Here is a 17694-nt window from a genome sequence, read left to right on the forward strand (position 1 = left end):
AACATAAATACCCAAGCAAGTAGCAGGGGGGACAGCGGCCGATGTAGCTCAGTTGGAAGAGCACCGGACGCGATATTCGGAGGTCGTGGGTTCGGTTCCCACCATCGGTACGTTGTTTTTTCTTCTACTTTGTGTTTAATTGTCTTTCCCCTAAACAGATTACATTACTAATTTCTGTGATTATCCAAGTAAACATTTAAAAAAAATAATAAAAAAAGACAAAGTACCATCCCCAACGCTTTCCTTGGCCTCGCCGACTGTTGGCTTCTTTCCTTCATATATATATATATATATATATATATATATATATATATATATATTCTAAGCCTTTTCGTTGGCCGCCTCGGTTTTGTCTCACAGGTGAGTAGTTATCGCTAAGCGTATAAATGGAGAGGAGGAGGGTGACGAAGGGGACAACCCCTTCCTCCTCCCACCATTTCCACCCGAAAGTGGCAGATAAATATGCCCAATGTGTACGCATAATTCATAAATCGATCTCCGTTCATGCTGCTTCCCGGTACAGAACATTATTCTGTCAATAAATCCACGGCCACTGCATTGACCTTTTCTAAAGTGCCCCGCCGCGGTGGTGCTGTGGTCAGGGCGCTCGACTGCTGTGCACAAGGATGCGGGAGCGAATCCCAGCTGCGGCGGTCGCTTTCCGATGGAGATGAAAAGCAGGGTGCCCACCCCAAGTGGTGGAAATTTCCGGAGCCGTCCACTACGGCGTCTCGAAAAGCTTGAGTCATTTAGGGACGTTAAAGCCCATAAATCAAACCGATCCTTTTCTAAAGTCACGAAAATAAAACTTCGCAAGCCACGCAAGCACGAGTTATACAGCAGCCCTAAAACAATTTTTAATAAACCAGTTGCCGACAGAAGGCAACGCCCCCGTTGTAGCACAGACAACACAGTACGGTTTTCGCTTAATTTGCTCTACGGGTCTCTTCTTGTTCCTCAGCCATAAAGTGGTTACATCACCACAGACGCAATCACTATCTTGGGACAGCGAACAGGCCGGCCACAGAGGCGAACGATGAGAAGATGCGGAACAAAACAGAACAAACCGAAAGCACCGCTACGTTATCTCCTTCACACACAGAGAAAAATTGATGCCGTGCTCGTACAGCGACTTGTCTGCTACTGTTTCCTCGATGCAGTGACAGGCAAACATCACCGAAGATGAAAGGACGCACCCAGGCTAACCCGCGCAGAACGAAAGATGACACAAACAAACCCGACGCGAAGCCGTTTTTGACGCGTACTCACTGCGGGCCTTGCACGAGGTGCACACCGTTCCCAGCGCTGTCTGTGTAGCGTGACTAGCGGTGCGACGTTGAAGGCCTGCCACGGGCTCGGCGATGACAGCTCGCCTCGGGCGCTGAACTTCTCCCGGCCGCGCTGACGGCGGCGACCTCGACGCAACAGCAGCACCAGCGCCCCAACAGCCGGCGGCGACAGAACTTTGCTCCCAACCGGGCGAAGACAATTCCGCCGACGAGGAACTTTGGTCGGGCTTGGCGCACACGTCGTCGGGACGGGCGTAGCAGTCGAGACAGGGCGGCAGAAAGAGGAGCGACCGTGCGCGCTGCTTAAGCTCACGACATCGATCGGAGAGCTGAGCAAGCCCGACCGGGATGCCCGCCGGATGCATCGGATCGCTGCTACGCCCGCCGGATCGGACCGCGTCTGCTGTCGTCATCCCGACGCCTCTCGGGATGCGGCGCGGGAAAAGCCCTGCGTGACTCAGCCGACGTCTTTGGAGATGCGCGCGCGCGCTCCCCCGATTCCTCCTCTGCTTCTCGGGCGCCTTGGAGTCGTGAAACTAGCACCGAGAGGACACGACACGCGCTCTCGGCGGCTTTCGCCTAGAATGCCGATCAGGCAGCGCTTCCTGCCAGTCCAATTATGAAGACAATGCTATCGTTAAGCAACGCCGATAAGCGGCTTGGCTACGTATCATGTTGCAAACGCATTTGGTAGTTGATGAGAGATTCCTTAACTCTTTGTTCTTTTTTCCTTTCAAAATCACCGCTCGGCTACTTTAATAAAGCGAGAAGTCGCCAGCTCAGGAAGCTGCTTTTGGAGGTTATGAGAGAATAGCGACGTAGAATACAGGGTCTTTAATTAGCAGACATATTGTCACTGACAATGCCCGCTCTGCGCGTCCGAGTCATCCCATCCTATTCGAGACGCAACGCTGAGCTATGGACCTGAAACATCCGCTAAGTTTTGTTGAGTCCGTGGTACGGGCGGCGCCATCGGATAGCGTTTTTACTTATCCAGCTTCCTCTCGTGTGCTGAAAACTGCTTATGGCATGGCAACTCGAAGGATGTTCAAATTTAGGAGATATATATATAATGAAAAGTCACCGCGGAACCTAGCTTTTGCATCACGATTTGCTCCATGTGCGTGGTAGTTAGGACAGTTATTGCTTTCTTAAACGTTTGCCAGCGAACGGCCAAGGCACCTTCGTCTTTGGGCACCTCTTTCTACGTACATATTCGGGCAGAAAGAAAGTTAATATTAATACATCATTTGGGAGACGTGTTGCAGAACGCTTTAATTCCAATATTAAGCAACCACACTACATAATGCATAGACGAGCGCACGCGCGCAGCTTTCGCAACGCAAGCTGGTAATTCCCAGCGACGTATATATGAATCCTAAAAACCGTTCCCTCTCGCTGTTTGTTTACTTCAGGCCTCACGCTTCTTCCTTTCCGGCGGTGAGAGTCATGCTTCTTCCTCTCCGGCGGTGAGAGCGAGCGAAATCCGTCGCCGCCGACACGCTCCTTCGTTCACACAACACGTCGCCGCCCTCGCCGCTTTGACGGTGAGCTCTCGTTAACCCTAAACTGACCGCTCGACTGAAGCGACGTACGCCACCAAGAGCATACAGCTATGTTAAAAGCCGAAGGGTAAACGCATTAACATTCAATTCTTCGCTAAAGCATGGTACGTCTGACCGATGTACTGTGACATTACCTTCAACACGCTATTTGCAGGGAATAGTAAACAAAAGGTCCTACCTACCGCTCATGCCAAGGGCAGCGCCGAACATATTATAAATATCATCCTTCAACACATTGTTTTTGTGTTAGGGTTGACGCTTGTCATACAGCACACTATATACAACTTCACAGCGTCGATGAACATTTCGGCTGTGGCCATCATTTCTTGCGAGCCGATGGTCACTGCAAGCATGGAGGAAGGAATCCATGCGTACAAGCACACCTTCGGCCGTGTTGCGTGTTGACAAATGAGGTGGTCTCGCGTGGTCTCGTGCTGACCACACGAGACCACAGGCCGCGGCGACAATTTCCTCACCGTCCGAGGTGGAAATAGGTGAAATTTTTTTGGCGGCAAGCTAGGTCCCGGACCGAACTGGCTTTCCGCCGCAATTTCCGGCGTATTGTCTGCCGCGGCGGCGGATTTTGCTCGCTGTCACCTCCGATTGCTCAATTGTGAACGAAGTGGGGAATTTTGCATATCGTTCGGCAGCTCGACTCAATCTATTGCTGGTCAATACCAGCAACTTAATCAAGGGATTTTTGCAGCGACTCCGTGCATTATGCTTTGCCGAGGTACCACTATACGCCATCAAGTCCAAGCTTGGAATAGGGCTATCTCTCGTTCGTCGGCTCCTGAGTTTCCAACCATCTGGCCCCGTACAGTACACCATGGAGAGAAACCACACTAAGCACTGAAAATGTGATTGAAACACGGAGCAACACTAACCAACATGTGTCAGCTAGCCACTATCTGCTGTTCCGCTATTCTGTAGCTTCAAAAGGACCTCCCTGGTTCCTGAAACCACACACACACACACACACACACACACACACACACACACACACACACACACACACACACACACACACACACACACACACACACACACACACACACACACACACACACACACACACACACACACACACACACACACACACACACACACACACACACACACACACACACACACACACACACACACACACACACACACACACACACACACACACACACACACACACACACACACACACACACACACACACACACACACACACACACACACACACACACACACACACACACACACACACACACACACACACACACACACACACACACACACACACACACACACAAAGAGAGGCCTAACTATAGCGACTCGGTGTTGGTGACGCAACCGCCCGTGTTGTTATAAGCCAAGAATGTCGTTGGTGTAGCGCAGAATGTACTTGGCGGACATTTTTCGCATCTTCTTTGGCGCCTCAGAACGAGGGCGCCATAAAGGTTAGCAACCTCTCGCGCAGTAAATTGGGCGCAGCGGTCTTTGCGCTCTTCAATTTGTCCTAATGATATCTCAAGTGGTAGCGGGACGTTCGCAGTCGCACAATCACCGCCCATTTTGCGGTTGGCAACGCTCATGCATGCACCGTGTCCTCAGTTAGGTTTATGAAGCCCCCCCCCCCCTCACGCACACACACAAACCTACAAGCTGCAACACAAAAGCACACCGTAAGGTGACCCGCTGTGGACTTGGCACGTTGCACACGAAAGCAAACAAACGCGCGTACGCAGACAGACAGACCAACGAACGAACGACGTACAAGTACAGCTGAACTGCTCGATGACTTCGATCCAAACCGGCCCGGACAAATGCGTTTTTGCGGGCGTTCGCAGTTGAAGCAGTGCGTTATAAGGAGCGATGTATGTACAAACGTACCGTGCACAGCTTCTGGCCGCGCACGCTCTCTCTCTCTCTCTCTCTCTCTCTCTCTCTCTCTCTCTCTCTCTCACACACACACACACACACACACACACACACACACACACACACACACACGCACGCACGCACGCACGCACGCACGCACGCACACACACACACACACACACACACACACACACACACACACACACACACACACACACACACACACACACACACACACACACACACACACACACACACACACATAGCTCCTGCGCTGTAAAAATAACACGTGACATGTGCATGAAGAGTGCCCGTGATCTGAGCATTCGCCCCTTGCGTGGGTCGTATGACTCCCTTCTTTCTCTCACGGGCCCTTGTACTTTCCACAAGAAGAGAAAAAGAAACATGCTTCCTGTGTCAACAGCACACAAAATGCTCGAGATCGTGGGGTAATGCGAGAGCGTAGGCGTTTTTTTTTCTGTTTTTTTTTTGTCTGTAATTCTTTACGAAGTAATATAAGCGATAAATCCAAAGAGGGATCGACAATATATGAATTTTATGAAGCACAATATACTGCTATTTACTTATCTCCTTAATTACTAATATCTTTTGACGGCGAACGCGGTTTGTCGCACAATGTACGGAGTTGAAATCGCACACAACGAACTGCGCGTCCCACGCGTTGATTGATAACATTGTTCTTCGTCTGCGCAATACGTGTCAATGAACACGTTATGATTAAATGAAGCGTCTCAGCGCACAATGTACGGAGTTGAAATCGCACACAACGAACTGCGCGTCCCACGCGTTGATTGATAACATTGTTCTTCATCTGCGCAATACGTGTCAATGAACACGTTATAATTAAATGAAGCGTCTCCGCGCAACACGGTAACAAGGCAATGAGAAAAGCAAAACAAATGCCGGTACACGGCGCTCGTTTATTAAAATTTCCACGCACGATCGCAATATGTTCGCATTGTGCAAGCTACGTTAAGCACTGTTCGAAGCTGTGCGAATAGGTTGGTCGGAGCGAGGCCTGCAATTTCATTTCTTATCATCGTTGCACAGGCAGACAAGCCATTTTCGTGGAATGAAACAGGGACCACTGGACGAGCGAAAGCCTCGATAGGCAAACGCCAATGTGGGCCGTTCGTGAGATCCGTCGGTGAGCGATTTTGCTAATGGCTACGCGACGAACGCTGGTCTCATTTCACTTCCTGAGCCAGCGTCGCCCCTCTTCGCACCGCGTAACGTTTTCCGGCTTTGCGAAACACGTAACCGGTGACTTGTCCCGCCATCTGTGCGTAGTTCCGTGCAGCACGTGTCACAGACTTGAGCGGACGGACAGAATACGCGTGGGTCGCCTGCCGCACCGTGAACTCCGCTTCGGAGCGTTGAGCGTTCAGGTCACGGTCTCCGCAGACGTGGGCGCAGCGCGACGTCGGAAGAAGCGACGACCTTGCTCCTCTCCTGCGCGCCGTATCTCTCGGTGCACCATTGTTGTTTGCACCCCGCCACCAGGTGCGCGCTCGCTATCAATCTAGTCGAAGGTCGCCGGCGCGGCGTAGCTATAGTATGCGGCCTCTTCGGCACACCTCGCACAAACGCTTTTGGTGGTTTTGCCCCGCCCATGTTCTTGTTTTCGCCGCTTTTCCGCAGAAAAGCGAGGGGGGAAGGAGATAAGAGGACTGTAGGCGAAAACGGGGGAAATGAACGGTGGGCTTTAACCTGAGCGCAGCGCCTTAGTCGTAGGCGGACAGCGTCGATGCGCTATTGCAGTTATGTTAGTCAGAGAGGCGCAGACTCATCCGTTCTCTTTAAAATAAAAGTCGGCTATTGCTAATATTTTGTGAAGCAATTTCGGAACATTTAAGTGAAATTAATAACGACGAGAAAGCAACCTGGTAAGCTTAAAATAAGAATGGGAAAAAAAAGGGGGTAAGTTGCCGCCCCGAGCCTTGAGAGGCCCCAAAAATGTCGAGAGGTTAAGAGCACGCAATAAATTATTTCAGGAATGAGAAACGATCATCCAAATAACACACCGAATTGTGTCTCCTCAAAATGATCCCGAAATTTCAGTGAAAATTTCAGAAGCGAGGTGAAATTTCCAGGCAGTTTTCCTTTTTTTTTCTTTACAAGAATAATTGCTGACACGAACTAAACCGAGAGGAGGCAAGCAAACAGAAGCGGAATGCTGCTCTTCGCCTGTGAACATGCGTCTGCCATGAGTACTTGACTAAATGGGCGAAAGCCTCCGATATCCATCAGCGTTCTATACAAGAACACGTATTTCGTGCGTGACACGAAGAAACCGCATGCGCCGGAACAACATCGCACACATACACTGCATCCAAAGTGTATGTTCAGGTCATGTCCGCACCCGTCTGAAAGGTGGAGCGTCGTATCTGCCCGTGTTGGGGTTGGACGCCGAGGGAACTATAGCTTCCAGAATAGGCCAAGAAAGAAACTCATGTGTCCACGATTAGCATCTCAAGAATGGAAACAGCTGCAACCTGTTGTGGAGGCGGATTTTTTTTTTTTTTTTTGTTTGCCATCCTGACCAAAACAGGCTGCGCCTGTTTCCACTCTTGACCCGCTGATAATGGACGCATGCACATTTCTTTTCAGCCTTAGTTTAAAACCAAAACAATTCAGGCTTTTACGGTTATTTCAGTGGGTCACAATAAGGAATTTAGCGTTAGGTATTTCGAAAGTCGTAAATCTGTATGCAAATATACTGTTAGGTGTTGAGCAATTATATGGGACACAATCAGGAACTTAATTGTTAAGAAACTGAGAGAAGACACGATGTATGGACGTCTACATCTTGAGCCCAACCCTGGCCTTGGTCATTTACTTGAGACGACGTCGGGGGATGGATGTCCATAAACGGAGGAGGAAGCAAAGTGGCTGCTTCAGGACTACCGCGAACTGCACATCTGATTGGTAGGGTTTCATTGGCCTATAGGATTTAACGCCCTAAAGCGATATCGGCTATAAGGGGCGCTGTTTTGAAGGGTTCCCATGGCTTTCTTGGACGTGTAATGACATTACACAATATACAGTCGCCCTGTTTCGCCTCCATCGAAACGCAGTAGCCGTCGAGCGCCTCAGCCGCTGAGCTACTGCGGCGGGGTACTATACGCATATGAGATCCAGTTTTACAAATCCAGGTATTTTTAGATTGTGCGATCTAATTGAGACGCTTCGAAAGTTAGCCGCTGTGCTATGTGATTATCGGCTCGCGAACTTACAAAGGGGTATTATTATTATTATTATTATTATTATTATTATTATTATTATTATTATTATTATTATTATTATTATTATTATTATTATTAGACAAAAATAATATAGTGTCTCGATCGCAGCGCGGCTTCCCGTCAAGCAGCCGACACCCACAGTAGTTCTCGAACTTAACCCTTTACACACCCTTACACAATCTCTACTAGCCCCGCCGCAGTGGTGCGGTGATTAGGGCGCTCGCCTGCTGTGCCCAAGGATGCGGGATCGAATCCCGGCCGCGGCGGATGCTTTCCAATGGGGGCGAAAAGCCTCCATATTGTGTGCTGTGCGTTGTCAGTGCACGTTAAAGAACCCCAGGTGGTCGAAATTTCCGGAGTCCTCCACTACGGCGTCTCTCATAGCCCGAGTTGCTTTGGGACGTTGAACCTCATATATCAAACCAAACCGATCTTAGTTAAAAAAAAAAAAAAAAAAAAAAAAAAAAAAAAAAAAAAAAAAAAAACGCTCGGTGCAGCTTATTTCGGTTTTGTTAAAAGAAGCCTGAACATTATGGTTTTCGTGAATACACAGTTGGCTTCTTTTCTTCAGTTATTTTACAAATAGAAAACAATAAGATGATCTTGGTAGTTTTTCTTCGTCCTATATATCAATAGAAAAAGCTAGGTATACCTCAAGACTCTGTCCTAGGCCATCTTTTGATCTCCTTTTATACACGGACGACTTTCAGAGAATCTGACCCCCATTTATGGCTATTCTTTATGCAGTCGGCACAGTAGTAATATTTTCAGGTCAATCTATTATATAATTAAAAGCAGTGTTTAATTCCGAAGCCTGCCGCTTAGATGACTGCTTTAATTTCTTCACAGAAACGATTTCATTTTGATTCATTTCATCAGAGAAACAATTTCAGAAACAATTTCAAAGTTAAAGTAGAATGAACAGTATTGAGTATATGCAATCGATACCATATTCAGGTGTTACAACTGACAACCGGCTGACTTTAAAACCGCATATTACAAATGTGTGCTCCAAACTTTCTTCAGTTTTCTGTGTACTTTTCCGAACACGAACATAATTCAGTACCCCTATTTAAGAATGGGTCATTCTGCAATAATTCATTCCAATTTATTTGACTGCAGTGAGTTATGGCCATTTATATTTTTCGAAACATACCCGGGTCCAGTCATTCGTCTTCAAAAGTAAGGTGTACGCATATAGGGACCTTTTAGCATTGGCACTCACCGAAACCTCCATTACAGTCAGGACTCCGGATAATGCCCTTATACTCTCGCATTACAAATGAAAGTTTGTATGCTTGTAAATGATATTATTCTTCATTCACTTTCGCTTGCAATGTCTTTTATACCCCCCAGAAAAAACAAGAAATGTTAGCAATGTATACACTCCAATCTACCTGCCCCTCGTAACGTTTATGGTGAATGCTGGCGCAGAAAAAAACAAAAAATGAATGCAATTTTGTTACATATGAAATTGAAATCGCTAATAACTTTGTTTCCCATAAAAATTTTGCTTGCACTTTAAAAAACATTACTTCATTTTAGCATGACCTAAAAATAGATGACAAAAAGGTTACAATATATGTTCACTTCAAACATGCTCTTTTTTTTTTTTTTTCGTTCCAGACTTGTGCATTCATGCTGTCTCCTTTATTATATGATTTCTATAAATCAACAGTCTTTGTATCTGCACGCGCTTTGTCCTTTCATTTAACCGGTGTGTTTTTTATAATAATTGATTCCTAATATGCTCTTTCCACTTCACTTAGTATGTCTACGTTCCCAAAGACTATCGTTGTGCGGTCTTTACGCTTGTTTCCCTTGCTGATTACAACTGTGAAGTGGGCCTAAACCGGCTTGAGCTATTGGTCCAACATTTTCTTGTATATATTCGCGCCTAGACTGAAATAAAACATTTGATTGACTGAAATATCAATTCCTCTTTTTATAAAGTTTCCCGGGTCAACGTAGGCAGCAAAGAGGAAAATCAATCGCAACCAGAACGGAACACACTTTGCTTCTCTATGAATTTTGCAGAAAGGACCAGAATCCCGGGCATATTTGTCCGCCAGGGCGCTCTGGTTTACGGAGCGCTCATAAACGTGGACCTTAAATTCGCGCAGAGAAAGCGGTAAGAGCGTTGAAAGGATCGGAGTAAACGGTAGCTACAAACTTTTTTTTAGGCACGTCAGATTCTGAGCGTTTAATGGCGAAGCTACTACGTCACTTAAGGAAGTGCCTTCCCATGCCCAGATAATATTTTCGCGAGCTTGGCTTCATCACTCCAGACGAGAATATCGGTGACAACTTAAGCGGACGCGACAGAGGTTTTCGACGATGAGAACTTGGTGAAGCTTGAAAAAGATATATTCTTTTCAAGCTTCACCGTATAAGCTTACGTATATGTAAGCTGTAGCAAATCGCGTTACGGAAGCTATATAGAGCTTTTGAGCTCTCTCTCTTACCACCGAGGCCGTCGGCGCTGTCGACCTGCGGACTCAATTTAATAGGTATCCCGAAAAAAAAAAAACAAAAAAAAAACAGAGCTGTATTTTATTTCTCTTGCGACCAGCGGGGAACACAACAGGAAAAAAAAAAAAAAAAAAAAAAGCACTGCTATGTTACCAAGATCACGAAAGTTACATATAGTTCCTCCGGCTTCGTAAAATCTGGTTCCAGCAGTGTTAATTTCTGGTTTATTTCAGGAAAGCCCAGAATGTAACATCTGTCGGCAATGGTGCGTGTATAGTGGCTAAACAATTCACAGCAAAAGTGCGCAGGCATGTGGGAACGGAGCATAGTTAAACATGGCATCTCTGCGCGTACTGGCTCTACAATCTTTGTGATAAAATTCCAAAAGTGAAACATGAACACGATGCGGCAATGAAAAGTTGCCCCCTTATAATAGGCCGACTATAGTTGTAGAATTCCAATCTCTCAATGCACCAAGCGGAACAACAAATAAGCAGATGCATTCAGATGCAAGACACGAAACATTGCGATCGTCAAAGAAAGAAAGAAAATAAATGGAAGAAAAAGTTAAATCCTGGATAAAGAAAAGCAGGCAAATGCCTCGCCACAATTAGCGATATAACTGAAGCCAACACTTGTGTACGGACTTCAAGCGCAGCCCGCGATCCCGGGCGAAACGCTTTGGTTATAACTTTGGGTTATAACTGGGTTGACCTACTCGGTCAACCCAGTTCTCCTGAGTACCCCTACATGCACACCTCCCGCACTGTCGCGCATCTCGACTTATGCCGTTGCATTCGGTTCGTATACGGAGAGCTGCATGCGTGGGAGTGCGCGGGCGGTCCGAATACGCAACCGTTGAGAGGCAATTCGAATGGGAGCCGAGGCCGACTAGTGCGCCCACAACCCCTCAGGCGGAAACGTCCCGCGTGCTTCCCTAGCCACGCGGCCCACCCTCGACTACGGCGACCGCACCGGACCGAACGCGTCGAAAAGAACGTCACTGCCGGCTGGGCGCGGACACGCAAACACAGATGCCGACGCCGAACAGACCGGCAAAGGCGTCGCATGGAAAAAGGGAGGGCGGGGACTGGAGCTGCGCACACTTGCTGCTGGCGAAATTGGTTCCGTTCTTCTATCGCACCAAGAAACAGCCCGCAGGAAAAGCAGAAAAGGTGGCCCATATGTGGCTACATCTTGCATTCGATAAGGGCCCAGACGGGAGGCTGAGTAAGAGCGATGCCCTTTTGAGATAGACTTGTAGCGAGAGTAGTTCAGAATGTTCTGCGGTAGAATATTTCGGGAGGCTTTTTTTTTTTTTTTTTTTTTTTTTGCGAGTCAAGCCGTAGCCATATTCAAAGGAAGCATCAGTGAAGACAGCCCCGCGGAATGGACCCTACGGCTTGACGATCTGGTCCTTGAACCACCTATCCGGCGGCGATATATTTTGCAGCGCGCGAGACGCGTGAGATTAGGTGCGATGCGGTAACGAAGGATCACGTGACGCGTGATACGTGGTGAGATTTGGTTCGGCGAACTGACTCGAAGTAGCGGCGCGGGAACATGATTCGCATAAACTTCTCCGGCGGGTCGGGCCGATGAAAATCTGCTCTAAAGCAGGAGTCTCACATTTGGATACCACCGTGCGCGAGACTGGCCCGTGAGGACAGAGAGTTGTGGATAAAAAAAAAAAATCAGGACTGCTTTTGCTTAAAAAAAAAAAACTGGCGATTTGGCAACGCTTCATCCACACCGAATGTGTACAACCATGGCACATTTCGAGTGGTATACAGTCAGACGCTATCAGATCGAGTTATCGGTTGTTCAGCAGGAAGCGAGGTCCCAGGCTTATTGGGTGTATACAGTCGTCGTGCGCAACACGTTATCGAACTGCAGCAGGAAATTGAAAGGTCGGCAGTGTGATTAACGGTCGTGTGAATCAGAGGTGAAGTGGCATCACCCGTGATGCCGGCCACTGCATTTGTTTGCTCTGCGACTCAATGTTCTGCTGGCCGGAAGGAAAACCGTGGCTGCACCCATTTTCCTTCCGCGCTTCCGGCCCATCATAGAACGTATGTATTTGTTGTGTCAAACAGATAGCACACGTTATACCAGAGAGGGTGCATTGTAATAGCTGCCAGCATCGCAGGCAACAACTGTGACTTGACTGAGAAAAATAAGCAGAGGGCGGAACTGCTCGCGTTTCTATTCTTTCTATATTTTTTCAAGCAAAGGTTGGCGTAATGCCAAGCATTACAGTGGCTAAGCAGCACGTATTACTACAGTAGCTAAGCAGCACTGTAGTAATAAATGCGGAAAGCTAAAACGAGATATATCTTAAGGCGAAAGCCTTTCTAGGTCCATTGCGAAAGTATTCCGCGAGTCGTCGCAGTATAGGTTCTGACGTCGACACAATTTCTCCTTTCATGAAGTTGGGCCTTCATTCTTGAATGTGGAGGAGGGGAGTCTTGAGATGCCGATGTCAGCGACGATGATGCCAAAGAAAAGAAATAATGAAAGCAATGAAATTATAACAAACATACAAACACGCAAGATAGAGGTAGAAAAGAGGAGGTATAGAACTGAAGAAAGAGCAAAGACGTAAAATGCAGTCCTTCATTTTTTTTTTTTCATCCACATTGCATGGTTAATCACATTCCCCTCCCTCCCATTTCCGCTAATAACAAACATTTAGCGTGGCGGAGGCGTGCTGTCGACGTATACTGGCCTACCGGACGCCCAGTGCGCGCGCTGTGGCAGGGGTGGGGCAAGGGGGTGTGGTCAGGCGTCCGGTCACCCGTAGATTCACTGGATTATCCAGTGACTCTAGTAACCCGGTGTACGTCTACGCTAGTATGTCTTGGCTGTGCTAAAACCTGTAATAACCAGACTTAATTTCTTAAGAGATTTCTCAGGACAGCTGACCTTTTATGTCTATAGGAGGGTTTGGGAAGAAACGTCTCCGGAAAAAAAGAAAAAAAAAAAAGAAAAAAAAATGGCCCTATTTGCAAAGTAGGAAAAAACGTCCCCAAAAGTATTTGCGCTGTATCGTGGAATGCGTTCCCCCTTGACGAGTTGCAATGATTAATGATGTATGTTACAGTGCTACCACCTGTCAACGTTGAAGTAACAGAACATCGAACTGATGTGGGCGTTCATTAAAAAAAAAACAAACAAAAAAAAAACATTGATGACAGGGGTAATACAGTGACAGCACCCCCTCGTCTTCGCTTTGTTTGCGGGAGAAATGCGAGCTGACCACCGGCTTTACCGCACCAGAAGCTTGGAGCGATGATTTAGGGTGGTCATGGTGCACGACCGGTTAAGCCTCGTCCTGTCTGCATCATCATCACAGTTCTCTATCATCATCAAAGGAACGGTTGACCCTCGTCACCGGAACGTCTGAAAGGCAGCTCTAATGACACATTCTGCTTTGGGATGTTCCTCGAGAATACCTCGGGCCGATCCACTTGCACCTTTCTCAGTGGGCAGTATTACCAAGGTGATTAGACCTGTCTTAATTATTACTTAACGAGCTGCGCAGCTCGGAACCACGTGACGTATAAAGAGTCACATGGCTCTTCCACTACGCTTTTCCTGTAAACATCTCGGCCCCCAGAGGACACAGGTTCCAAACGATTATTACATTTAACTCAAAGCCAAGAAAGAATGGTATAGAATGCTTTTTTTTTTTCTTTTTCATGTGAGTTCCCGAAGAAGTAATTAGAGCCAATTTTTGCCCAGCGGACGTTATTTCCTAGTTGCCGTTTCTTCCGGGGACGTTTTTTGGTAGGCGAGCAACGTTACAACTGCAAAATAAAAGAAGTCTTGTTCGCCGAAGGAAAATGAGCTGCGAAAGAACTGACCCGGACAAAGTTCAATGAAACGAAATGTACAGCGTTTGTCAAAAATATACAACCGGAAGGGGGCTTGCTTCTAAGCCCTGTAACGGGGCTCATTGTGTCTCTCCCGCTCGCAATCTCGCAGTGACGAAAAAGCTCATTTTTACCCTTCTCAAGCTCAGGTATTCGAGGACTTCTTTCACGGCCCCATTGCGGGGCTAAAGAAGCAACCTCCCTGACGTAGACTGCCCGCCTGTTTATACCTACTGGCAACCGATTTCAAGCTATCGCAATATTAAATCTTGAAGGCTACTCTGATAGTTGCTACACATATTAGCCAGAAGAAGAAAAAAAATATGAAGGAGGACAAACAGGAGGAAGAGACCACAAGCCTACAAAATTACTGACGACAATAAAGCGTCTCAAAAACAAGCGCTCCAACAACAGATTTCCGGAGGCAACATCGCGCAGTCACACGAGGTTTCTTTCCGACGGATTTTCTTGGTTGGATGACGTGCAGGAATGAAAACGCAGAGCCCTAATACAGACTTGCCCTCTTCGAGCTAGCGCGCTGAATTCGCGATACGGCTGCCCTGTAGTGACGCAGCCGGAATGGGCGCCAACGTCTTTGGCAGGCCGGAATTAGACACGATGGGAAAACTAGGCGGCACGAAGACAGGGCGTATTATGAACGGCCGACCGAGGCGAGAGGAAGTCAACGAGGAACGAATGTCCCGGCTGGGAACGAGGCGGCAGTCTATCGCGCTCTTCGCTTTGCTGTTTTCTTCGCCGCCAGTCCTCCCGAGGCCAGAGAAAAACGACGCTTTCTCTTCCTCTCGGTACACGCAGTGCCCAACTTCACTCATATGCGGTCGGTCGAAGTGTTCGGCGCCGGCCATTAAGGATAATTTCTCTTTATCTGCTGCAACAGGGTTAATGAGGCATATTTTCGGGCGATATGGCGTTCGGTGCTCGTACAGCGAAATTCGGCGAGCTACAGCGTGCCTGCGAAACATCTAGGCGTGCATTTCGTCGCGACGCAGGGCGAATGCGTTCTGCTGTATACGATGCATATTAAAGAAGAAAAAAAGATCGCTGTTATTTTCCATGGCTCCAGTAACGAACGATCGTTGCACGACTTTTTGCGGGAAACGCAACCAACATGATTATGTATACAGCGATGCCGCCACAACGTGTAAATCTGCATGGTTGCAGTTTGGTGCGTTATAGCTTCACATAAGCGGAACATGAGGGCTCAGCTTCAGCTTTGTGGAAAGACAACTTTCCCTGTTATGTGACCCGACGGCACCGCTTCATTCGGTTTACATAAAAGAATTCGCTGCAGTTCATACCAAGCTAACGGCTATTCAACGACACTGGCTCGGCGGGCTGATGGTATAACGCGCCTTCCTCAACTACATCCAAGAAGCTCGACACTCAAGGGCATGAGGGGGGTCTCTGTCGCTGTTTAAGTCACTTGAAGGGAAGGCAAAGAGCCATGTTTTTTTTTTCTCCATTTTTAGACACTTCGTGAGCTGGAATAATAGGAAAGCCCTGTAGTGCTGTAATGACACTAACATAATGTTGCGATGGCTAGACGGTTATGGTGCTCTGTCACAGACCACCTACAGTGCTCGAGTTTGAGTCCCGTTAGCGCAGACTGAGCTTCAAAAGGGGCAATCCAACACCCCCCCCCCCCCCTTTTCCTAAAAAAAAAAAAATTAAAAAAAGAAAGAAAGTAGAAAAGAAACGGATGTTCACAGGCTGAGGTTTTGACGAACGCCAAAATGAGTCGGCGTTTTTCATACAGCCAACATTGAGACACAAGATTACATTACTTCGGTAAGGATAGGAGTTACGTGACGGCAGTTATGTTAAGTGCCCTAATGAACTATAAAAAAACAATGTGGTTTTATCGAGCAGATCTCTTGACAGACAGGGCGCAGAACTGAGGGTCAGAACCGCATTAACAACCGTTCACTTCAAGTACTGCACACGACGAACTCTGTAAATAGCTGGTACTGTAGAGAACAAACGCCTGGGAATTAATGAAAAAGCGAAACAAATCTGTTCGGTTTTCATTTTTTTATTATATAGTGCCGTCGGTCCCGTTACATGATACCAGCCCCTCAGCGATGCGTAGAGAGTTAAAAAGAATCGGAACAGCTGCAACGCAGACGAGCTTTTAAATTCGCGTCGAAAACGTTTTCAAGGATTGTTTTTTTCACTTAGCCGCAGTAAGGGCGCGTTGAACACAAAAGCCCGGTTTCTCTTCTCTAAATAAGAGCGCGCACCGCAGTGGTCTCTCTGCCTTATGGGATAAAGAAATGAGTTTCCTAATTAAACGCAACCACGCAAACGACCCGGTCGGGAGGCTCAGTCATTATTTTGGCCTCGATTACTTACTGTCCTCGGGATAGCAGCGCGAGAAAAACGTTGCTTATCAATTAATGGTGATGATGCACAGGGTCATACACACGACTGCCGTTTGCAAGCTGACAGCTGCGGCAATCGCAAATTAGCGTTGTCAAATGGAACGGGAACTTGGCAGCCGAAAGATCCCTGCTCCACAGTCATACATAACATGTTTCCCTTCTGCCAAAACGCAAACGCGCACGCGCTCGCAGCGCACGCGGTATCAAGCGGAGCACCGCCGAAACCGCTGCTGCGAAGTCACGTCGTCACGTCGCCAAAACAGCGCCGGGCCGTCCAGGGGGCGCGCGAACGCCGCGGGCCCTGCCGTCCGGCCCGCGCCTGCCAGGGGGGATACCGGCTGTGAACTAACGGTGAGGCTGGTGCGCGCGGTAGAGAAAAAGCACGTGTCGCGTGCTCACTTACCCAGCGTCGGCGGAGACTCGTTGCTAGAACGCCATGGGCCCTGCGTGTGCCGTTAGCGGCAGCGCGGTTTGGAAGGGCGCCGGGAAAGACCTTCGGGCGTGGTGTTGTTCTTCGCTGGCGGCCGCTGTCACCAGGCCGACGCGTGCAGCTGCGCGGGGCGCCACGCCGGATGCGCACGAAAAAAAAAAAAAAAAAAAGAAACATGTAAAAGATACAGAAATGACAGCTGGGGCGGAAGAGCCCGAGGCGGAAACTAGAGGGCGTCTGCGGCCTGGCAGCGAGCGACGGTCGCGTTAAGGTCGTCAGAAGTCAGAGGGCGTTGTGGTCTCATGACCGATCCGTTGCCGCCGCCGCGAATACGCTATTATTACACCGCTCACCCATTAGCGCCAGCTCGATGGGCAGGGCTCGCGAGCGCCGGCAGACGCAACTCCGCTGGCGCCTCGCAATGAGTGACGTCGACTAGCGCGGCCATCACGTGCGCTCTCGCGACCCTACTGGGGCCCCTTTTATGGGCTCAGCCGGGCGCCAGTGCCCATCTTTCTGGCGA

General features: G+C 48.2%; 1 protein-coding gene across 3 annotated transcripts in view; it reads right to left on the reverse strand.

Moving 5' to 3' along the window:
• Window positions 1–17324, reverse strand: part of stumps (DBB domain-containing protein stumps) — a 152925-nt gene extending 135601 nt beyond the window's left edge. For 2 of the 3 annotated variants that reach the window (XM_084587941.1, XM_084587940.1), the window contains exon 1: window positions 1270–1717. In XM_084587941.1, coding sequence (XP_084444067.1) covers window positions 1270–1702 — 433 coding nt within the window. In that variant the 5' untranslated portion in view covers window positions 1703–1717. Of the gene's footprint in view, window positions 1–1269; window positions 1718–17144 lie in introns of those variants that run through there. The other variant, XM_084587946.1, reaches the window with a different exon arrangement.
• Window positions 17325–17694: the final 370 nt, after the last annotated feature.

The sequence above is a fragment of the Amblyomma maculatum genome, chromosome 1, assembly GCF_055883805.1.
Source record: "Amblyomma maculatum isolate TAMU_Amacu chromosome 1, ASM5588380v1, whole genome shotgun sequence".
In the NCBI taxonomy this organism is placed as follows: Eukaryota; Metazoa; Arthropoda; class Arachnida; order Ixodida; family Ixodidae; genus Amblyomma; species Amblyomma maculatum.